General features: G+C 49.7%; 1 protein-coding gene across 3 annotated transcripts in view; it reads right to left on the bottom strand.

The window, feature by feature from the left end:
• Positions 1-306: 306 nt before the first annotated feature.
• GART (phosphoribosylglycinamide formyltransferase, phosphoribosylglycinamide synthetase, phosphoribosylaminoimidazole synthetase) overlaps positions 307-24,155 on the bottom strand; it is a 1,418,226-nt gene continuing 1,394,377 nt past the window's right edge. For all 3 annotated transcript variants that reach the window (XM_069636266.1, XM_069636265.1, XM_069636267.1), the window contains exons 20-22: positions 21,959-22,100; positions 4,296-4,411; positions 307-1,077 (exon numbers count right to left, since the gene is read on the bottom strand). In XM_069636266.1, coding sequence (XP_069492367.1) covers positions 886-1,077; positions 4,296-4,411; positions 21,959-22,100 — 450 coding nt within the window. In that variant the 3' untranslated portion in view covers positions 307-885. The remainder of the gene's footprint in view (positions 1,078-4,295; positions 4,412-21,958; positions 22,101-24,155) is intronic.

The raw sequence follows: 24,155 nt of genomic DNA, 5'->3' as shown, positions 1-24,155 counted from the left end.
ACACGGGTGACGACACATCATACAGACTTGTGTGTTGCAGCTATTACTACTGCATGTAGATCTTTCCCAGCGCATGATTGCGAGATCCATGGAAGCAGCATGATGAACGATAAGCTTTTGTACATCTGATATCAACACTACTTTGAGTAGAACATGTTAGTTTACTGCAGCGCTTCAGGCCAGATTGGCACCAATTTTAAGCAATTGATAAGTGGGGTTTCTCATTAATGCCCAACTCCATGTCACTGAAATGAACAAAAACAATACCTAAATACAATACTTAAATTTCAACAGATGCTCATCAAATGCATATCAAAATTGTTTATTTCTAAAGTTACAGTTTCATTTGGTCAGAAATGAGATGTCATTATTGGGCTGTTTAACTCATTGGCACCAAAAGCAAGATAGAAAAACCAAGTAAAAATACAGACCTTCAACTAAGCAGCTTTATAAAAGCCAAAAGCAACCTGGATCATATTGAAGTGTTTTTGCTAGGAACATCATAATCAGCAAAGTGAAGGCACTGGCTACCAGATGAAAAAGGTTTCGAAGGGTCAAGCTCTTGCTTGAATTCTCACCCAAGCATTTCCAAAATACATGAGCATTGGTCAGTCCGCTCATCTTCCATGCTCCATCACAACTCTAAACGCAAGACTCCTTAAGGACAGATGCAGGGAATAGGAGAATGTTTCATGGATCACCCTGCCGCAGCCAATATCTAACCTGTGCAGATTATTCAAGGAGCACATGTTTAAGAAAGAGAAGAGTACATATTTTAAGAAAAGATGTACAGTTCACATTTTGAAGCACATCAACAGCGGAATAACACTTTGCTAATCTCTTTTTGCCATGCCATGGTAACATTTCTCTGGGTCTGAGGATCTTTCACTTTCTCGGCCGCCAGCAGATTTTCCCATCTTCTCCTAGCTTCACAGCGCCACTTGCTACGAGCTGCAGGGCGGCGGGGAAGGCTCGATGTTCAGCCTTTTTCACTCTTTCAGATAAGGTCTCCTCCGTGTCTCCTAACTCCACTGGAATGGCCTCCTGGAAAACAATTGCTCCGGCGTCAACTTCTTCCTGAAATTGAAAAAAAGAACAGATTTTTGAAGGTCCAAGACAAGAGCATTTAAAATAGTGGTGTGGCCCACAAGCATGATTGCACACTTCCTTAAGAAACTTTCTCTTTCAGACAATGTCTGGACACTGCTCCCTGAGGAAGGCTTTTGGAGTCGGTGTACAATAGCTAAAGTACTTCAGAGCATTGTCTTCTAAAATAGGAAACATGAGCTATTGCAGAACCTGAGGAACTCACAGCTCCTGCAGTAGCTCACACATTAGCACTACTATCTTCAAGTATAGCTTTGATTTCCGGATATGTGGCAGCAGCCACAATGGAAACTGGTAATTATTTTCAAGGCCATTGCTACATGAGGAACTGTTTAGCGCATGACTAAGCTGTAACTTATTTGCATATGAAATTCAACGCATGACTAAGCTGTAACTTATTTGCATATGAAATTCAACGCATGACTAAGCTGCAACTTATTTGCATATGAAATTCAACAGCAGTAGTCTTTGCCACTGAAAATACTTTGGCATCCATCCAGATGTTTATGTCCGACACACACCCCTCCTGCAAGAATGTGCTTTGAAGAGAACCATTTATCGGGATAGATTTTTCTTAGGGCCGGGTTATAGTAAAGGCGATAGATAACCTGTTCTCTACTAGGGCCCGGATAGGATCAGTATTTCTGGCATGGTGGCACCAGGATTAGAGGCACCAGCAGCAATGCCACTAGAAGTACATCAGTGTCATGGCCTGACAAGATAGGACACTGGCAGCAATGGGCAGGTACTTAAACGCCAAGCTATGTAAAACAAGTGGGAATAACACAAGCTTGTAGATGGTATAGGAATATAGAATATCTAGCTGTAGGACACCTTCACATATGCTGTACATCCTCCCTACATATAATACTCCTCTCAATTCATTAGCAAGCTACGTCAAGCAGGAAATGTTCTTCCCTGTATTCCTAATTCCAGTGGATCCACAGGCCTTCAACTGGGTTTCTCCGTATAGCAGCTGCCCCTCAGTGCAAGATGAACTACTTGTATGCTACTGTTTACAAGCAAAGTGCTATCCTCATCATGACACTGCAGTTAGCAGGATGGGCACCATAGCATCACACCATACAATAGCATGTATAATTCCATCCGAGAGGCACCCTTAAATTCATGGGTGCTCAGCCACTGGGAAGTGTGAACACTTGAATGCATGGACTTCTCAACTTTATTTTCAAGAGAGGCTATTTGTCACCTCATTTAGCCCATTGCCTTCACTACCTAAATGAAGGGAGGGCCTAGAGTTTGCTTTCCCATCCACTGTTAGCATTGTGGCTTCCATCTTGTCAGACTGTGTTATGCCTGTGTGGATACCAACAGAGGCTTCTCTCCTTTAATGAGATCTTCCATCGCGGTCTCAGAACAAAGTTCCTCTCAGCCCTTTCTTCCAATATTTTGCAGGGGGCAGAAAGGATAAAATAAATTGCCAGTCACTTGGAACGATGCTGGACCATTTCCCTTCATGCATGTGAATTACTGCAGAATACTTATTATTACTTTAGCAGACCAGGTCACTAAGTAAGGAAGAAGAAAAAACAAATTATCTGCCAACAATCAGCTAACGAGAAACCACAAAGTTGTACTGTGCACAACTTTGCTATGGTTTATTGTGTACCTCTCCTGCGGGAGCTACTGCATTGAAGAGTTGCTCATGGTTTAAAGTGCCAGAGGACTGTCGCAGACTACAGATATTTACTACATGGGTATGCTGGAAGATATTCCAGCAGAAAAAGATGGGCACAAAGAGCAATCACAGACTTGAGTAAAGCCATTTCTGAAACTGAGTTTCTGCAGAGTAACTAGAGAGAAGAGATTAGTGCCAGCAGAATGCATTTAGTGCTGAGCAGCATGTTACCTCTATTGCTACTTGGCCTGGAGGTAGTGAAAGGGGGGAGAGAGAGCGAGAGAGAGAGAGAGCGAGAGAGAAAAGAAATAAGCGAAAAGAACGGTATTGAGTTGCTTCTGGAACCTTAGGTGGCCCTGCTCAAGTTTGAGAGAGGCAGGGAGGCTGTTCCAGAGAGAGGCCCAAGCCGAGGACAGAGATCTACCCCACGTTCTCTGCCTGCAGAAGCGTCTGACCCTTACAGAGTTGGATGCGGATGAGCGGAGGGCTCGAGAAGGAGAATGCTTAGGAAGAGAGTTGGATGTAGTGTGGTCCCCGGCCCCAGAAAGCCTTGTGTACAATGCAGAGGGTCTTGAACTTGATTCTTGCAGCCACCGGGAGACAGTGGAAATTTCAGGGATGGAGAGATACGATCCCTGGGCTTGAGGCCAAGGACAAGTCTCGCAGTCCTGTTCTGGATTAGTTGCAAAGGGCAAAGAGTAGAGGCAGGCAGATTTATAAAGAGGCTGTTGCAGTAGTCCAGCCTAGAGAGAACAAGGGCTCTGGAGACATGAAGCTTCTGGGGGAAAGTGAGAAAAGGAAGAATACCTCTGTGGAGGCACAGCTGGTAGTGTGACTTCTAAGAGATGTCCGAGATGTGAGGAGTGAAGGAGAGTGTGGAGTCAAAGATGACCCCAAGGTTCTTAGCTTCGCAGGAAGGTGCAGGTGGAGGGCCCAGGGTGGTCAGCCAGAGTGCAAGAGGGAAAGCAGGAGCAGGAGTCCCAATGAGAAGGAGCTCAGTCTTACTGGCATAAGGCAGAGATCACTGGAGGCACACCATTCCTGAATCGCGGATAGACAGTCAGGAATGAGCAAAAGATTAGAGGAGGCTGAGGGGAGCCTGAAGGAGAGCTGAGTGTCACCCGCATAACACAGTTAGAACAGACGGTAGAGATACAGTGGGCCAGAGGAGCCAAGTAATGGTTGAAGAGCCAAGGTGAGAGGGTAGAACCCTGGGGAACATCACAAGCAGAGAGAAAGGTGTGAGAGAGAGAAAGGACCCAATTTGAACTTGGGAGGAAATGTGTGCTCTTATTGAGGGCCAATGAAGCCTTAATGGCTCCCCATCTAAATTTCTGTAAGTTAATGCAACCTAAGTTAGAGGGCTCATAGGCTTCAATTAACTTTTGTTTAAACATTAAAACCCCCCGACAGTGTCTATGCTATTTACAAGTGAAAATATTGGTATAAAGGTCCGTCTACTGAAAGAACTGCATGGTTGGCACCAGATTACCTGCTAGAAACAACATTTGCTTAATAGAAACAAGATTTAAATACCCATCTTACTTACAGATACAAAATGCACAGTACAACCTGTGATTCTCACGCCAGACTCAAGTACGAGTCTGTGAGCATGTGCTCCTTTGAAGGACGGCAACAAAGATGGATGAACATTAAGAATTTTTCCTGCAAAGAAATACAAACAAAGAATTACCCAACGGGAATGATAGTCACCAAACCTCATGCTCCTACACATTTCTTCATGATCTACAATTCATGGTGCATTAATCCTTTTTAAAGGAAAAATACATCTTTAGATTGCTAATGCCTGTGTAGCAGGTAGGTTTGCAAGTCCATGAACTGTGTGCAGTTCCAGTTCCACTAACTCAAACCAACGTGCATTCAAGTAATGTGCGCTTGTATACATTGGTCATCACAGGTCAACACTTCAGCTAAAGAGGATATCTGGCCAATAAGAGGATGTGTTTCTAAGACAGAGCTTCAACCAGTGCACATTGTACGTTTATCAGTAGTGAAAGTGAATAAGAACTCGGTGCCAATTAACTTAACCAAATCAATTATTTTTCAACTGTAAGCCTTGGTCACACATTACCACCAACACACTCTGGATATATTAGTAATGGTGCTGCATACATACCTGGAGGTAAGAAAGTAGATAATCCAAAAGCCTTCTTTGATTCTCAACACCATAAATATACTAAAGTTAGTTAAGTGATCTTTATGGATTCCATTCTCATGAATAATGCCTTTCTGCACTGGTACTCCCAATGGTTCTTTCTCAATCCATATCATGCCCCAAATAGTACCGTACAATATATCTGCAATATGTGAAAAGTGGCTCTTGGGCATATGTTTCCCAACCCACAGCCCAGATCAAAGGACCAGTAATGCCAAACAGCGGGATCAATTCATTCCTGCACTTAGAAAAACAACAATTGGGTCTCACTGGACATCCTAAGTGAGGTGAAGCTTAAATTTATAAACGGTTAAAACATGCAGTCTAGAGGTCCAAACAAAGGCTCAACTATACACATTTATTTTTATATATTGTGCATTTGGTTAAAACAATATAACGTTAAGCACAATTACAAAAGAAAGAGAAGAAAATTAAATCCATTCAGACACTTCAAAATAAAATCCATTCATACATTTCATATTAGCAGTAATCCCATTACATCTTCCTTTAAAATTGATAAATGTTACAAATGATATTTCATCGACAGTTCAATAAATCCTCATAAAATAGTCAGATGATGTCCTAAACATGTTCAAAGATCCGGTTAATGTAGACAAACACAGTGTACACTGTATAAAAGCTGCTTAACAAAGCCAGTTTAGCATTATTTGTCAAGTGTGTTGGTTAAGCACAAGCCTCACTGCATCCAAAAATGTAAAGCAGCATCACAGATTCGATGGATAGATGGGACCAATAATGACTGTGTTAGAAGTCCCTTCTGTCATTCTCAATACGTCCTTCCAGATGTAGTATGCTGTGCTGGTAATCACTAAGGAGGTAGCCCGGGTCAATGTACTCCAAAACCCATCATGCTGCACATCCAGTATATGTGAGACAAACGCTTGATATCCCTTTTGATACTGCATACTTATATTGGGGCACTGCATTAGTGCATGCTGTGAGGTTTCGATCGCAATGTTACCTATTATGCAAACCCCATCATCATAGGGTACCTTTGACCAGCAACCTAAATATTGGTACGTAGGTAAAATGTTAAGCTGCAAGTAGCCGATGAATCTTTGTTACAGATTTTAGTCATGTAAGTGCAGGATTTATTAGCAAAGATTCAATGTCGGCTATATTCTGCATATCTCTTTTCCCCCATTAAGGTTAGAGATAATACGTGCCCTGTCCCAGACCTGGGTCTTTTGCTTCAGTTTATTCAGCACATCAGGGGCAATCATATTAATAGCTGTGACTGAGCTAGTATCCACTGCTAGATCAATCTTACAAACATTGGCACCTGCGGTCCCTGTTTAGTGCAGACAGAAATGAATTAAGGCAAGGTCCTCGATACCTAGAGGAAAAGAGTCCTGCAAGAGCTGCGCTGTTAATCGGAGCAGAGACTAGGAAAAGATAGTTTACAGCGTTTAATGCACCAACTAGCCTGTAACGATTGCAGTCCCAATCAAGAACAGAGTGCCTCCACGGGACTGCGCTAGGGACCCCCAGAATTGATTTACGATGTTTCCCTGCAGTTTTTCCAGCCAGCCAACCAACATGAGATTCTGAAAGCAGTTTGAGCCCATAAATTATTCCTGGAACAATACTGGTAGAATACACAGTCAATAACCCTTCAATGTTGTTCCCACCTTGTTTGGCCCTAAAGCGTTTCATTACTGACCATTTTCATAAGATTTTGGTCTTAACGTAATCCTGATGGCAAGGGTAGGTGGGGGTTGTACAAATAACGAAACCCAGATAAATGTATCGGTCTACTACTTCCAATATGAAATGATTGTGTTTCCAAATAAAGGAGTTTTTTCCTCTAGATCTACTACCCAGTATCATTACCTTAGTCTTTGCAGCGTTGATTCCAAGATGATTAACAGACGCATAGTTCTATAGGGCACTGATGGACCACTGAAGCCCAATCTGTTTACAGTCCATAAGGACAGTGCCGACCGTGCACATTAACCACAGAGTAGATTAGACTCCGATCCGAGGTTGGAAATTATGAATCCCTCTCAAAGTTTCATCCACGTCGGAAACGCATACGGAACAAGTTACTTACCTGTAACTGTTGTTCTCCAGCATGGGTCTGGCATGGATTCACATGCTCATGAATATTCCCCGTCAGGCTGGGAATCCCCGGTAAAGAAAAAAAACAGTATCAGTTTTGTTTCTAATCTGTCTTTCTTAGTAGTAACCAATCACTGGTCTCTGGGTCATACTGCCCCCAGCCAATGACTGCCCTCCCCCTAAGCCCCTGGCAGCCATCCTCAGATTTGGTAGCACTTAAAGTGGCAGTATGACCAAGTGAAGAGCTGCAGAGGGGTAGGAGGGAGGGTTCGCATGTGAATCCATGCCAGACCCATGCTGGAGAACAACAGTTACAGGTAAGTAACTTGTTCCTTCTCCAGCATGGGGTCTGGCATGGATTCACATTCTCATGAATATAAGAATACATAGCAGTAAACTCATGCACAACCACGGGAGGTGGCAAGGCTCAACATTAAGCAACTCTTACCTCCTCCTCACCAGGCCCACCTTCAGGCGAACAGGTTGCGCAGCACTGCTTGGCTGACTCTGGACTCCTCACTGGAATCCCGGTCGACGCAGTAGAATCTCGTGAAGGTGTGCGTCGACCTCCAAGTAGCAGCCCTTCAGATGTCCAGCAGGGGCACACCAGACAGGAATGCCGTGGTAGCAGCAATCGCTCTGGTAGAATGGGCTCTTGGACGGCCGGGCAACGGTCGGTTTGCCAACCGATGACAGTGCATGAGGCAGCCGGAGAGCCATCTGGAAATGGAAGCCTTCGACAGAGCCTTCCCTTGGTACACAGGTCCAAAGTTCACAAACAGCTGTGATGTCTTTGGAAAACTCTTTGTTCGGTCCACGTAGAACTTCAGCACTCTAGCTACATCCAGCGAGTGCAAGGTCCTCTCGGCTGGCGACGGGAAGAAAACTGGTAACACCAAGGGCTCGTTGAGATGGAAGTCCGACGGCACCTTGGGCATGGAGGGGTGCATCCTCAGCACCACCCTCGTCTCGTGAAAAGTCATGTATGGAGGCTTGCAGGATAGGGCCTGAATCTCTCCAACGCGTCGTGTGGCGGTGATGGCCACAAGGAACGCTGTCTTCCACGACAGGAACTTCAACAGAGTCAAATGCAAAGGCTCGACTGGCGGGCCCATGAGCCTCATCAGCACCACGTTGAGCTCCCACGCCGGGGCTGGAGCCTTCACCGGTGGGAACGATCGGAACAGTCCTTTCATAAACTCCTTCACCAGGCGACGAGACCACAGGGATGACCGTCCTGCAGTTCTGGTGTATCGGAAAATCGCTGCCAGATGTATCTTGATGGAAGCATGAGCTAGTCCAGCTTTGCCAGCGACAGTAAGTACGGTAGCACTTGAGGGGCCGTAATCCGTAGAGGGTTAATCTTCTGTGCACGGCACCAGACAGAGAACCTCTTCCACTTGTGTCTGTAGCATTTGAGAGTTGAAGACGCCCTGGCCTTTGTAAGAACCTCTCTGCAATCCGCCGGGATATCGTACCCTCCAAACTCTAGTGCTGCAGGAGCCAGGCCTGTAAGTTCAGCGACTCCGGGTCGTGATGGAGGATGGCGCCTCCTTCTCTGGAGAGAAGATCTGCGTCCGTCGACAGTTTGACTGGTGGGGACGCTGACAAGTCCAGAAGGTCCGGGAACCAGATCTGCCTCGGCCACGCCGGTGCGACGAGGATCATCCTGCACCGGGACCTCTTGAGCTGGTTGACGAGTCGCAGTAGCAACGGCAACAGAGGGAAGGCATACAGGAACAGGCCGTCCCAGGGGAACGAGAAAGCATCACCCATGCTCCTCGGCTGGGAAAACCTGCTGGCGAACCTCCGGCACTTGGAGTTTGTAGCCGTCGTGAACAGGTCGATCTGGGGTTTGCCCCATCGTTGAAAGAGTCGATCCACTTGATCCTGCCGCAGTTCCCACTCGTGGCACGAGCGCAGCTCCCTGCTGAGCGAGTCGGCGATTGTGTTTGTCCCTGCCAGATGAACAAGTTACTTTCTTACCTGGTAATGTTCTTTCGATGGGATGGTCCGACGACGTATTCCATATCTATGACAGGTAATCACCACAGCTGTGCTGCTTCGGAAACTTTTTTCGGCGTCTGCGTCCTGCGACGATGAGCCGTAGTCGAGGCCCTCCTCCGACGTCCGACATCATCGGATGTGATAAGTAGGACGCACGACGCCCGTAGCCTCAGTTGTAGTTTTTTCCCCCAGAACGTGTGACATTAGACAACTGCCAGTCAGACACAAAGCCGTGTGGAACGTAAGCTGCAATCGCAAAAGAAATTCTGCAGCGGGGAAGGCAGGGAGGAAGCGATATGGAATACGTCGTCGGACCATCCCATCGAAAGAACGTTACCAGGTAAGAAAGTAACTTGTTCTTCGAGGGGATTGGGTCCTCCGACGTATTCCATATCTATCACAGACTCCCAAAGCAGTACCAGTAATAGCAGAGCAAAGGACCGCCTTGCCAAATGCCAGATCCTGTCCCTGGATGGAATCGAGGGAATGGTGATGTACAAATGTATGTAAAGAAGCCCAGGTGGCTGCATCACAGATGTTGCGAATAGGAACACCGCTCTGCAGGGCAGTAGCTGCAGCCATACCCCTGGTAGAATGGGCCCGCAAGCCAGCCGGCGGGTCCTTACCCGCCAAGCGGTAACACTCCGAGATGCGCAAAATAATCCAGCGAGACAAAGTCGGCTTCGTCACAGCCTGTGCTAAACGCTTTCCAGCGTAACCAATAAAGAGTTGATCGTCCACTCTGACCCGGGACATGCGTGAAACATAAATGCTTAAAACTCTCCTAGGATCAAGCCTATGGAGCCTCTCCTCTTCCTTACCAGGATGCAGAGGAGGATAGAATGCCGGAAGAACAACCTTCTGGGCCAAATGAAAATCCGAAACCACCTTCGGAAGAAAAGAAGGACGAACTCTAAGGACAACCCTGTCCTTATGAAATACAGTGAAGGGTGGCTTGACTGAAAGTGCCTGTAACTCACTCACTCTGCGAGCGGAAGTAACCGCAACCAGAAACACAGTTTTCAGAGTTAAAAGCCTCAAAGGGCAAGAATGCAAAGGCTCAAACAGAGCACCCATAAGAAACTTAAGAACAAGGTTCAAATCCCAACCGGGCAGCAGGAAAGGTGACGGAGGGAACACATTAGTGAGCCCTTTCAGAAAATGTGAAATTAAAGGAATTTTAAAGTAGGAACACTCTTCAGACGAGCGCTTAAAGATGGACAGCGCCGCCAGGTAACCTTTAATGGTACCCACTTGCAAGCCCCTGTGGGCCAAAGAAAGTAAAAAGGACAGAACCATGGGGATGTCACATACAAAAGGATCCACATTCTGAACTCTACACCAGTCGCAGAACTTACGCCAACGGCAACGGTACAGAGACTTTGTTGTTGGCCTTCGGGCCGAGAGCAACACCTCCATCACGTCTTCAGGGAGGTCCCAATCCTTATACCTCAACCTTTCAGAAGCCAAGCGTGAAGGTTGAGGGATCTGACCTCTGGATGGAGAACCTGACCCCCTCCCGTGAGAGCAGATCGTCTCGGTAGGGAAGACGACGTGGAGGGCAGATGGACAAGTCGAGAAGGTCTGGGTACCACATCCTCCGGGCCCACACCGGAGCAATGAGGATCATCCGGGAACCGAACTTCCGTAATCTCCGCAGCACTTGCGGGATGACGGGGACTGGAGGAAACGCGTACAGCAGCGGGAATGACCACTCCACCACGAACACGTCTCCTAAGGCTCCTTTTGGAGGAAATTCCCGCGAGCAGAACCTCTCGCACTTCCGGTTGACACTGGAGGCAAAGAGATCCACTTGAGGGGTCCCCCAAAGGGCGAAGATCTCCAGGAGAATCTCCTGAGCCAACTCCCACTCGTGAGAGATCATGCTCTGCCTGCTCAGAGCGTCCGCCGTCACGTTTTCGTCTCCGGCCAGATGAACTGCCGAGATCGAAACTTCCTGCTGGATGGCCCAGAACCCGAGCTGCATCGCCTCCCTGCACAGAGGAAGTGACCCTGTCCCCCCCCCCTTTTTGTTGAGGTAGTGCATGGCCACTGTGTTGTCCGTCAGGATCAGGACATTCTTTCCTCGCACAGTCGGCAGAAAAGCCTTCAGGGCTAGCCTGACGGCCCTCAGCTCCAACAGATTGATATGGAGTCTGGACTCCGACAGAGACCAACGACCGCTGACTGTCAGCCCGTTGGCATGAGCTCCCCATCCCGTGAGGGATGCATCCGTCATGATCGTCACCTCCGGCAAGGGAAGCCAAAATGGAGCCCCTTTCATCAAGTTGCCTTCGACGGCCCACCACAGAAGGTCCCGGGCGACCGACGGCGGCACTTGAATCGGGTCCGACATCCTGCCGGAGGACTGCGACCATTGCATCTTGAGTGCCCACTGCAAAGATCGCATCCGCAGGCGAGCCTCTGGCACCAGAAGAATGCAGGATGCCATGAGGCCGAGCAACCTCAAGAACTCGAACGCTGGGAGCGTCTGGGCATGCTGAAACTTGTGCACCATCTGCTGAATGTGAAGAGCCCTCACCTGGGGAGGAAAACACTGCCCCAGGGAAGTGTCGAGCATTGCTCCGATGCACTGGAGCCGCTGTGTTGGCGTCAAATGGGACTTCTTTAAATTGAGGGAGAAGCCCAGCCTGTGAAGGGAGTGGCAGGTGACGGACAGATGATCCAGGACTTGCTCGGGAGAGCTCCCCCTGATCAACCAATCGTCCAGTTAAGGGTAGACGTGAATCTCCCCTTGCCTGAGATGCGCTGCCACCACCCCCATGAGCTTAGTGAAAACCCTCGGGGCGGAGGTCAATCCGAACGGCAGGACCCGAAACTGAAAGTGCGAGTCGCCAACCGCAAACCTCAGGTACTTCTTGTGCTTGGGATGGATCGGCACATGGAAGTAAGCATCCTTGAGGTCGAGAGACACCAACCAGTCCTGAAGCTGAAGGGCCTGGAGGACTTGAGAGAGAGTAACCATCTTGAACTTGTCCTTCCTGAGGAGTTTGTTCAAACCGCGCAAGTCCATGATGGGTCTCAATTCCCCGTCTTTCTTCAAAATCAAAAAATAAGGAGAATACCATCCCTTGTTCCTCTCCGCTACAGGCACCAGTTCTATGGCGCCTTTCTCCAGCAGGGCTTGAATTTCCTGCGCAAGGAGCGGATCCGGACTCTGCAAAAAGAGGTTCCCCGGTGGATTGTTGCGAGGCCTGTGCCGAAAAGGAAGACACTAGCCGTGGGTTATGATCTCCAGAACCCACACATCTGAAGTAATGACACGCCACTCTACAAGATGCTGCGCCAGCCTTCCCCCAACCGGGGAACCATGGGACATGGCCTCATGACTGAGTGGTAGCGGCTGCGGCGTTACCTGAGGGCAAAGAGGCAACTGCCCGAGCGGCCTTGGCACCACGGGTACCCTGTCGTCCACCTCTGGTACCCCTGTGTTGGCCTCTTTGACTGCCAGCTCCTCTCACTTTACTGAAGGACGAGTAATAGCGAAAGGAACCACCCCCCCATTGCTGTCCTCTAGGACGAAAAGGCAGAGCTTGGCGAACTGCAGCGCCCAACAACTTCGCTGCAGCTTTTGAGGCCTGCAACCTCTCAAGGCTCTCGTCAGCCTTGCTGCCAAAAAGGTGTTCACCGTCAAAGGGCATGTTGAGGAGCCGGGACTGCACATCAGGAGCAAACCCCGACTTCGGCAACCACGCAAACCTGCGTATCACAGTGCTCGCCGCCACGGACCTGCTGACGCATTCAGCCATGTCCAAACCCGACTGAACGGACTCACACATGGCATCCTTACCATCCTGGACCATAGCAAGGAAACCATCCCGTTCGTCCCCCTTCGGGAATATGTTCAGCTGCTAACGCAACACAGTTCCACAGAGTGTGTGTGAAACGAGACAAGGCACAAATGGAGTTGGCCGCCTGAAGCGCCATACCACCAGAAGAAAACACTTTCTTCGCCCAGCCATCAAAAAGTTTGTCGTCCCTATCAGGAGGGATGGTAGGGTACGACGCCTGCTTTGCCGGGGCCGTGGCTGCCTGCACCACCAAACTCTCCGGAGTGGGGTGCCTGGTCAAGTAGCAGGGGTCGCTACTGGCTGGACGGTATTTTTGCGACAAGGACCTGCCCACTGCCGGGAGACTCTCCGGAGCAGTCCAAGCCGCCGCCACCCTTCTCTGTAGAGCCATATGAAACGGCAGTACCGGGTCAGTTGGGGGACCAAAATCAAGGATGTCCGTGAGATCATCCTGCACAAACTCCCCTGGGGGAGCAGACCAACCCAAGTACTCGGAAACCCTAGTCATAAGGCGCCGGTACGAGGAATCGGCATGAGAGCCAGGCTCAGGCCTACAAAACTCCACCTCCGGAGAGGTGTCCAGTCCACTGGCATCATGCAGTGACTGCCTCAAATCGTCAAACTGACTATGGCCCGAGACAATTTCATCTGGAACCTGACTAGGAACCAGGCCATCAGAATCCTCATCCACCTCCGAAATATATTCCAGGTGGCGAAAAGAAGGCACCCGAGAGTGCTTGCTCTTAACCAGAGCCTACCTAGGGGGTTAACCCGTGTCACGGGGTACCTCCGACACCCCGGCCTCGAAAGGCGTCGATGGCGTCGAGTGAATCGGCGTCGAGAACAGGCATCGGCGCAGAGAGGATAGGCGTCGAGTAAATCGGCGTCGACGTCAGATGCAGCGCCGCCAGCATCGACACAGTCCTCGAAGCCGGAGCTCCGAGCGTGTCCTTCGACGACCTGAGCGTCGACGACTTCCTCGGAGCCTCGAGAAAGCCTGTTGACGCCCTCAACGCCTCAGACGTCGATGTCTTCCTCGAAGACATCACAGGTGCACACGGTCTCTAACGCGTTGAGGACCGGTACCCGGAACGGGTACGTCAAGAACGAGTCCCCTTGTCCGAACGGGACCTCTCCCGTGACTCGTGCCGACCACTCTTGCGAGCGGTGTCTCTCGTCCTCTCACGACCGACCCCACTCGGGGGCGCGGATGGCTTAGTACCCTGCGACTCGAGAATCGCCAGCATTTTCTTCCCGAAGGAAGCCCATTCCTCCGGCATCGCACGGCTGGTGGGGTAAGCGACGTGCCGGGCAGAGTCCTCAGAAGAGGACCTGGAAGACTACCGCTGTCGGCGCTTCCGAGAATGCCTCGAAGAGGCTGAGGAGTGGCGAGGCAGACTCCTAGAAGGAGACCCACAAGACTTCCAACGATGACGCGGAGAGTCTCCTCTCGAATCATCCGTCGAAAGCCCCGCAGACTTCGACTTCCGGGGCTTGGACACCCGACCTAGCGACAACTTCTTCTTACGTTCACGTAAGGCTTTGGACGTGAGCGACTGGCAGTCGATACAGTCATCCGTGTCGTGGGCCTCCCCGAGGCACCAGAGGCAGGCGTCGTGCGAGTCCGTCACTGACATCTTGGATCCACACTCCCTGCACTTCTTGAAGCCCAGACGCGGGGTCGAAGACGAAGTAGAAGACATCTTCACACGAAGGAGATTCTCACAAAAACGAACAGGTTCAAAGAACCGAGAAGAACAGAACTCCAAAGAGTCGAGGCGTTAACCGAGATTCACAAAGCAACACGTTCGCGGAAAAAACGGAACTGAGGCTACCGGCGTCGTGCGCCCTACTTATCACATCGGATGACGTCGGAGGAGGGCCTCGACGACGGCGCATCGACGTCATCGACGCAGGAGCCGAAAAAAGTTTCCGAAGCAGCACAGCTGTGGTGATTACCTGTCATAGATATGGAATATGTCGGAGGACCCAATCCCCTTGAAGAAAGGGTACCAGAAACATCCCCTGAGCAACGGCCCAGTGCCACAGATCCTGGGCTTCCTTGGACAGGGCTGGGGATCTTGTTCCTCCCTGCTTCCGGATGTAGAACATCGTGGTGGTGTTGTCGGTGTGCTGGGGTCTGAAAGTCCGTGCCCGCTGCGAGATGCGCGCGGGTGCCCCACCACCGAATCGCTTGGCGGAATACCTCGTTGAGCGAGATCTTGTCCTCGAAGCTAGCCGTCGCTTGCATCCAACGGGCGTCGAGGAACTCTTGCAGGGGGCGCATCCGAAGCCTGCACAGGCGCACCAGGTAGATGCATGAGGACATAATCCCAAGAAGGGACTTGATGGACCTCACCCTGGCCTCGTCCATGGCCAGCAGACGTTGCACCTCGCCCAGGATGGCATTTGTCCTTTCCTCTGACGGCGAGGCCAATCGCGCTACTGTATCGAGCCTGGCTCCCAGAAACAGTGCGACCTGCGACGGAGCCAGGTGGGATTTGGAGAAGTTGATGGAGAATCCCAGATCCGTGAGCAGCTGGACGGCCTTCGCTGTGTGTTCGATGGCGAGCTCCCTTGTTCTTGCTCGGATGAGCCAATCGTCGGTAGGGGTAGACATGGATCCCCTGCAGGCACAGCCACGCTGCAACTGGTGCTAGGCACTTGGTGAATACCCTGGGTGCCAACTTCAACCGAATAGGAGGGCCTTGAACTGGTAGTGCCGTCCCTGGACCACAAACCTGAGAAACTTTTGGTGTCCTTTTAGTATGGGGATGTGAAAGTACGGATCCTCCAAATCCGACGACGATAGGAAGTCGCCTTCCTCCAGCTGGCCCAGCATGTGCTGGAGGGTGACCATCCGGAACTTCTGTGCCTTGATGTATCCGTTTAGTCGATGCAGGTCCAGGATGGGATGCCATCCTACTGTCTTCTTTCTGACGAGGAAGTATCTTGAGTATACTCCGGAGCCCCGGAGCCGCTTTGGGACGAGCTTGATGGCTCCTTTCTTGAGCATCGCCCTTAGCTCCAACAGCAGCTGAGGGACGTGGTTTTCCTTCCTGGCCATGGGAGGAATTTGGGGGCACTTCTTTAGAAATTCCAGAGTGTGCCCGTGGGCCAGGGCATCCAGCACCCAACGGTCGGTGGAGATGGACTCCCACACGCTGACTAACTTCATCAGCCGGCCTCCCACCGAGGTGCTTCGGTGGGGGCCCGACGCAACGGCCGGTTCAGTCTTGCTTGGAAGCAGCCTTACCGCCTTAGCCTCCCTGGCGACGACGGCAAGATCCACCGGAACTTGCCTCGTCCCCTGTAAGCTTCTTGCGACAAGGAGCCGCCGCCGAATCCTTTGGAGGCACCTTGCTTGCCTCCGGAGTTCCGAAAGGGCGTCCGTCGTTGCTGCAGAACTCCCAAGGCCCGAGCCGTCTCCATGTCGGCCTTGATGGCCTGAAGGGACTCATCCACTGTCTTCCCAAACAGATTGTTCCCGTCGAAGGGCATGTCCAAAACTTTGGCTTGTACGTCTTGGCGGAAATCCATCGCCTTGAATCACCCCCGCGGTCGAAGGCAAACGCTGTTGCCCTACTGGCGGAAACCGGTGTCAGCAATGTCCGTGGCCACCGTTATGGTGTGGTCCGACGCCACCTCACCCTCCTGTAGGATCGCCAGGGCCTCTGCCCTTTTGTAGTCCGGGATGAAGTCCAACAGGGGAACGATCTTGTACCACAAATCCCTGTCGTAGCGGGCAACAATCACTAGGGCGTTGGCCGCCTTAATCGTCGCCGCCGCAGATGAGATGACTCGTCCCATGACATCTAGATTCTTTCCCTCACCGTCCGGCGGGGAAGTTAAAGCCGATGCCCCCCCCTGCTTTCTTCATGGCTGCTGCCGAGACGACCGAATCCGGGGTCGGTTGTGCCCTAAGGCACAAAGGGGCGCCGTCGGGGACCCGGTACTTCTTCTCGTACCAGTCCCTCTTGGCAGGCGTCGTGGACGGGTTCTTCAGGAGAGCAAGTCCCTTGTCCCAGATGTCATCCAGCAACGGCACCGCGAGGACAGTCTTCCTTTTGGCCTTGCGCTGTTGGTAGAGGAGGACTTCCTCCTTCTTTTCTTCGGGGCAGAGCTGGAAAAGCTTTGACACCCTGGTAATCATGGCGTGGAAGGAGCCAATCTCGTTGGGCGGGGATGACCGAGGAATCGGCGATGGGAGGTCAGTCCCGTCGTCACCACCGTCGTCATTCGTCCCCATCGTGGCCGTATCTGTTCCTGTGTCATCCCTCGGGATCGGGGAAGGAGACAAAGGCTGAGAGGGCCGTGAGGGCTCAAAGGGCCGGGGCTGAATTAATCCTCCTCCTCTTGTTTGGAGGGCTCCCCGACGGACCAGGTTCAGTTGGGTCGTCCGTCGGGGCTAGGGGCAATTTCGTCCTTATCTCTGTGCATAAGGCTTGGATTGCCGTCAAAATGGCCACCGAGTTGTCCTGTGGCTCGGGCTGCGACGGGCGCGATGGTTGCTGCTCCTCCGCAGGAGCCTCATCATTGCCACCCTTGCCCTCGTCGTCCCCCTCGCCGGGATCCTTCCCGTGGGACCGGGCCTCTTCCAAATTCTTGTTGAGTCCCTCCTCAACTTCGACCAGCTCCTCCTCGGAGGCTGTGTTCGTGTCTGTAACAGCCACCGCCCCCCCTCTATTTCCACCGGGGTCTTCACGGGGGTCTTCTCGATGGGCTTAAAAGAGGATTCCCTCCACAGAGGCAGGGAACTCTGGGCCCCGAGGTCGCCTCCACTGGGGTAGCCTCCACAGGCTTCGCCAGGGCCGCAGCGACTCCCTCAATAGAGGCCTTGGCCAGTTGAATCAAGGCCTTCACCACCTTGGGCGCGCTTGAGGCCTTCACCTTAGGGGGAAGGTCACTGCCTCGCTCCCCTTTCGGCCGGTTCCTTCGAGATCGACTGGGGCCTCTCCAGAGGTTTAGCCGGGTTCTCGGATTTTCTCTTCCCCGAGCCAGAGCTTTGGCTCGTGGTTGATGGCGTCCGTTCGGCGCTCCCGGTGCCCGCGGACTCACGGTGCTTTGCCTTCTGTTGGGCCCCCCGTCGCCGGGGCGAAATCACAGGACTTAAAAGACCGCTCAGACTTCTTCTCACCTGCTGGGCTCTTGCCTTCCAGCCAGTTGGCGAGACGGGTCCGACGATCCCTCATAGTCCGATCCGACATGTTCATGCAGAACGTACAGTCCTTCTCCACGTGCGTTTTGTCCTTGTGAAGACAGTAGAGGCACCTCGAGTGCTCGTCCTCCTTGAACACATTCTGTAATCTGCATCCAGGACAGTTCCTAAACCGCTTGGATCAGGGTGTCGAGCTTCCTTTGTCCTGGGCCATGTCCGCGGAGTAGGCCTCAAACTTCTGGAATCCTCCAAGCAGCGTAACTCGACGAAAACTTCACCTTTGAGGGGCGCAGAAAATCCAAAACTGGTCCCCGATGATCGGAAGTAGAAACGCTGGAGCTTGAGGCTCGATTGACCTAAAAAATGAGATTAAACTCTTTGAAAAATCGCAAAACGCAGTAAAAGCTCGAGAGCTATAGTACGAGGACTCCAACACTTGAACGTGCAGTAAAAATCTGAGGATGGCTGCCAGGGGTGGGGCTTAGGGAGAGGGCAGTCATTGACTGGGGGCAGTATGACCCAGAGACCAGTGATTGGTTACTACTAAGAAAGACAGATTAGAAAGGAAACGGATACTGATTTTTTCTTTACCGAGGATTCCCAGCCTGACGACGGGGAATATTCATGAGCATGTGAATCCATGCCAGACCCCATGCTGGAGAAGTTGAACACCAGGAGTGCCAAAATGCACCCCCTGCTTAAGTTCAATGTTCGAACCGAGCTGGTAGGAGGTCTCACCCTCTTGGTTCAAATGGATGGTCACTGTGGTATCTTCATATAGATAACATGTAAAAGCGAAGGGCCCAAGCCCCATTGTCGCAGTTTCTTCCGAAGCAGTGGCAGGGAGATGGAATCGAAACCCTTGGAAAAAATCTACAAAGCACACGTACAGTGTCCGCTTGCTAATCGTCATCTCAGAGGCGAAATATTGCGGCGCACAAGCGCAGAGCACTGTGCTGGGTGCCTTTCTGAAATCTGTTTGGAACTTTTTTAAGTTGGCCGCTCGTGCTCTGAAAACACTTGTGTATGAGCGCGATATAAATAAAACATTTCATTTCACTAGCTTCAGCCAGGATGTTCAGCTTTTTCAAGATCAATGAGGCAAAGACTTTAGTACTTGTATCTAACATGACCAATAACCTGTAGTTGGAGGGGTCTTTGACATCGCCCTTCTTATGGACAGGGATCAATATGGACTCCCTCCAACTACAATGCATTGACCCAGTTAGTAAGATCTGCCTGAACCAACATTCTAGGATCCCAGCCCAATAGTTGGGATTAGATTTATAAACAAAGTTGGGGAAAACGTCAGGCACAGGCCTCTAGAAGATCGCAGTCTTAGAATGATTCCGCAGATAGCCTCAAGATCAAAGTGCAAAGTTAATGGGCCATTAGCAGGAATGTGCATCGCCTCACCCATTGGAATTTTAAAAGTCCTTTCATCACAATATAGTGATGAGATAGGAGTGAGCCTAGCTGGCTCAGAGATGAGATTGAGTTATTTGGTTGTAACACCGTACAGGAATTTTGAATTATCATTGGTGTGCAGAAGTTTAAACATAAGTTTCCAATTTACACTGTGCAGAGAGCACTTATGGTAACAAAGACAGTTTTTATATTTGGTGGAAAGCAAAGTTATTGCGGCTCTCCGCTGAGCGCTAGTCACATCCTTAGCCGTAGTAACCGTAACCATGTCTCTGCGATGTTGCTTCTTCCTATCATGCATTAATGAATTAAAAGGTCCCCACACTTCATGCTTATGAGAGTTGGCCACACGCCACAACTTAAGAGAAGCATAAAGTGATCATGGTCTTGCGCATGTCCCATTTATAATGTATTAGCAAAGTGTCCATCCAACCACTCCTGATCCATGCAAATCCATGTGTTCAGTCTCCCAATGTTTGCGTTAAACCATGCAAGTCTGTTGCCTTGATTATTTGTACTGTGTTGTGAAACCTAGGCCTCTCTCCCACTATGCATGACTCTCGGGTCTAGGTGTGGCCTCCATCTCCGTCTATTGTGTGGTGGAGCCTACTGTGTTGTGGGGCATGTGCCTCTCTCCCACTGTGCAGGACTCTCCGGTCTGGGTGAGGCCTCCGTCTCTGTGTATTGTGTTTGGGGCCTGCTGTATTGCGAGACCTGTGCCTCTCTCCCGCTATGCAGGACTCTCAAATTTAGGCATTGAGCCCAATTGTGAATGTTAACTGCGAGAAGTATAACCCACTAACCAAAAAACCTCAAATTTCTGCATACTTAACTCACACACAAACCCACACAACCACCTCTCGCACAGCAAACCGCACGCACTTCACCACACTGCAACAACAAACAAGCAACACATAAGCCGCACAAACAGCACACGAGGACTGACATTGATCAGATACTCACACCGAAGTTCAGCGCACGGTGAAACCCGAACTGAAGCTGCCAACAGGACACCACGTCTCTCACTATCCTATACCCTCTTCACCCTACTAACCCACCCCGCCTTCTCATTGGTAGATCCACCCGAGTGCCTGGGGACCAATTCTGTTGGTGACGGTGCGCGGTACAAATACCTTTAACAATTTACATTTGTGGAAACCTTGGGACATCCGCGCTTTTGTTCAAATTTATAATCTGCTCCCAACTTGCATGTCGAACTCAGAAACGCATGGTCACTACAAATCAAATTAGTAAACATGTAAGGGAAATGCTAGAGCTTGTCCATGTGGGGGCATGGATGGGCAAGCATTCCAAAACGTATAGCTCACGGACACCTCGGTCACGGTGACTGGATCCTGAAGTGACAACTAAAATGAAGTCCTAGCAAGGGACATATTCAGGGATTCCTGTTCATTCATGTGGCAGGGGAAGTAAGCTATCAGTTCATTTAGAGTGGAGTTGGACAGATGCATGTATAGCTGGACCCATTCTGCAATCAACAAGGAGGTAAAAATACAGGTGCAAAAACGTAATAAACCAATTGGTTTAGAAGCATTGGTTTAAGCATTTCCAAGGCATTTTAGTAATGTCAAATAATGTCATCACCCCCTAGTTTCAGGCATTTAAAGACCGGAGGAAATACTAGCTACTAATAGTCAAGCTAGAAAGTGTTCGGTCCTGTGATTCTACACAGCACTTTCAGGTAGAACTGAACACTGTACATGTACTTGTAAAGGTCTCCCCCCTTTACTGAGTGATCGCCACTTCAAACTTTTAGTGTCATATGGAAAGCAATCATTCCTAATACCCGGTTTACTCAGCAAATTCCATTGGGGAATGTTTCACTTTAAGTCTTTGAATGATAAGTGGCACATGCAGAGAGGTTAATTGGTTAAAAGAGGTATGTGCCAGTCATTGCATGGATTAACTGGAGCGTGGTAATTGGCAGTTAAACCAGCCAAGATGAGGCATCAATTCCAGAGACTACAGCACTGTCAAATCGATGATCTAGTTGGAAAGAACAATAAGATCACTCGATGAAAGATGGGAGTTTGTTGGGTAGCCATAGCCAAGCTGTAGAAATGTGGTCTGGCTGAGAGTCGAACATACTTGTCAAGGATGACAATAAAAGGGTGAGGAAGGAGGCTAAGCAGTGCACAAATGTGAGGACGTGTCTGAACACAGTTTGCCAGAGCATGAAAGGCCCCTAACCGTTGAATGACCAAAAGAGGTTAATTCTCAGAAAACTGAGCAGACTAGAGAGAGTATTCTGCAGGGTGCTCTATCATCCCTTGCGGTTGAGGAGAAGGCTCAAGGGGTACCAACAAAGAGTAAGTGTGTTGAACATGCACGTAATAGGGGCAAGGTGAACTCCAGTGAGGCATTGCATGGTCTCATTTTTAAAGCAAAATGATGAACAATTTTATCCAACTAAGAATTGTGAGAGAGATATAGAAAGTTCCACAGGATTGTACTGGATGGAATCAAAAGCAAAACATACAATTTTGGGGGGTGGCAAACAAATGTAGAATTGAAACAGTTCAATTGCTCACCAGTCCATTTCTTGACAAAGGGACCAGACAATATTCTCATGAATCCGGCAAGACAAATGAGCTCAATGGAAAATTCTTCAAGGACCTTGTCAACTGCAGTGTCGAATTGTGAGCGACTTTCATACTGCTTATGGTCAATTACCTGTGACAAGAACAAGAAAACAACTCTATGATAAAGAAAATGTAAACACAAAAAAAAACGCACCAAAAACAAAACAAAAAACAAGTTCTTTTGCTTTGCAACATGTAGTGTGATTTCACATCATGATATGCGTTACCAAGGTAGATGACCACAAGGTTTTAAACAACAACTAATATATTCTTAATGCTGGTGACCGAAGTAGTGGTGGGTGGTTCAGGAAGTGCGGCAGGGCTTTGTTGCATTAATACCCTCGCTCAGATAGAGGATGGCTTTGTTCCAACTGTCTATGGGGTTTATGGGCAAACATCTAGTTTGTCCCACTCACAGTTCACAGTGAAAACGTGGGAATGAGGTAAGCCCTGGGCAAGGACCAAATGCAACTGACTAGGCCCTCCGAGGTAGTGCTGATCTTGCAGTCGTCCATTTAGGTGCTGGGACAAGTCGGGGTCCCATGTGGGTCCAAAGAGACTCTTTGATATAGGACCTGCCACAAACACAGCACCAGCTTTAATATAAAGTATTTTAGTGTGGTGCATTTCACTTCAGTCAATTTGACGCTCGTAGTATGGACCATGGTGTTGTGGCAATGCACCCACTGTTGGAGGTTAAAAGGCGTGCAAGTAGCAAGGCCCACACATGCAAGTCCTTTAGCCAGTGGAGTACCTCTAATGGGGGTGGGAAGTTACCACTCCATCTGCCAGAGCCGTATCGTTTGAAAGTGCTTCAAAGGAACAACTTGCACTGCTGTTCTCCGCTCTACCTCTACTGCGAGTCTGAGTGATGTGCGTATCACTGCTGCCTTTGCTGCACAAATTCTTTGAGTGAAGGGAATAGCAGTATGTTTTTTTTTAAATTAATGCTATACATAGGCACGTAAGGCGAAACTTGCCCATGCAAGTCTACACATAGGCACTTAAGGCTACACACCTGTGCATATGTAACGGACCGTGGCCAATTAGGCTGTAGCCGGGCATGTGAGGCTATACCATGGCATATGAAACTGTTGCTGGCATACGAGCAAGTAAATAGGCTGAATATGGGCATATTTCAAGCAAGTCCTTGTATGGCCAAGTAAGTTTATACATTAGAACATGAAACACTTCAGACATAGGAGGATAAACCTGGGCCCATGCAGCTGTTCTGGGATTTGATGGTCAACATTGGCATATCCGTAGGCCATGATATGATGGCATTAGTATTGTACTTTATGGAGAAAGGGCTGTGTCAAAGCACATTACTCGCCGAGATAACTGGATGCTGGCTATACGAGTCAATAGGTTGCGTGGTCATTTTAATGTGATTCATTGTTTTGAGGACTCCACCTGCACATTTCATTCTCTTTTTGGTTTCATTTTTCATTCCTATTACTCTTTGGCCATGACGGTAATGCTCCCTTCCCCATCAACCAGCAATCTGTGCTCTGCATTCACACAATGCCTGCAAGGAGGCGGCCCCTGGAAAGCTGCATGCAGCAAGATGACCCAGAACACTCACAGCTCAAACATCAAAAGGGATAGGTTGCCAAAAGATGCGCATTTGTTTATTTATTGTGCATTTGTTAGGCGCTTATACAACAAGTAAATTGTGTTTCAAATCGCCCACATGGCAACAGGGAGGGAACATGGGATTGAAAACAATATACACACAGGGGAGTAAAGACAAACCTACTAGGCCATGTGAGTATTCAGAAGGTGCAAGTGCAACGAGAGAAGAGGGGGCAGGGGAGAGTGGTGGTAGGTGCTGGAATGTCCGTGATCGTGGGTGCGCAGGAGATGTAAGAAGCTGTGGCAATTGGGTGTGGCAGGCCAGGGCCCCGAGGACACATAAGGGCCCAGGTCACCAATCGTAGTGTCTGTGAGGAGGAAGTGAAAAGGAAAGTCTTGAGGAGCTTCCGGAATTTGAGGAGGTCCGGCTCAAGCCAGAGGGGAAGGGAGAGGCTGTTCCGCAAGAGGGAATATTTAGTTTAGTGATAGCAAGTTGCAGATAGTGTGGTCCCCGGCTCCTGGCAGCTTTGTGGATGATGCAGAGGGATTTGAATTTAATCCATGCAGCAAC

Source organism: Ambystoma mexicanum, chromosome 7p (assembly GCF_040938575.1).
Source record: "Ambystoma mexicanum isolate Mex_15411 chromosome 7p, UKY_AmexF1_1, whole genome shotgun sequence".
Lineage (NCBI taxonomy): Eukaryota > Metazoa > Chordata > Amphibia > Caudata > Ambystomatidae > Ambystoma > Ambystoma mexicanum.
The sequence above is the reverse complement of the archived record's forward strand: the minus strand, read 5'-3'. Positions and strand labels throughout refer to the sequence as shown.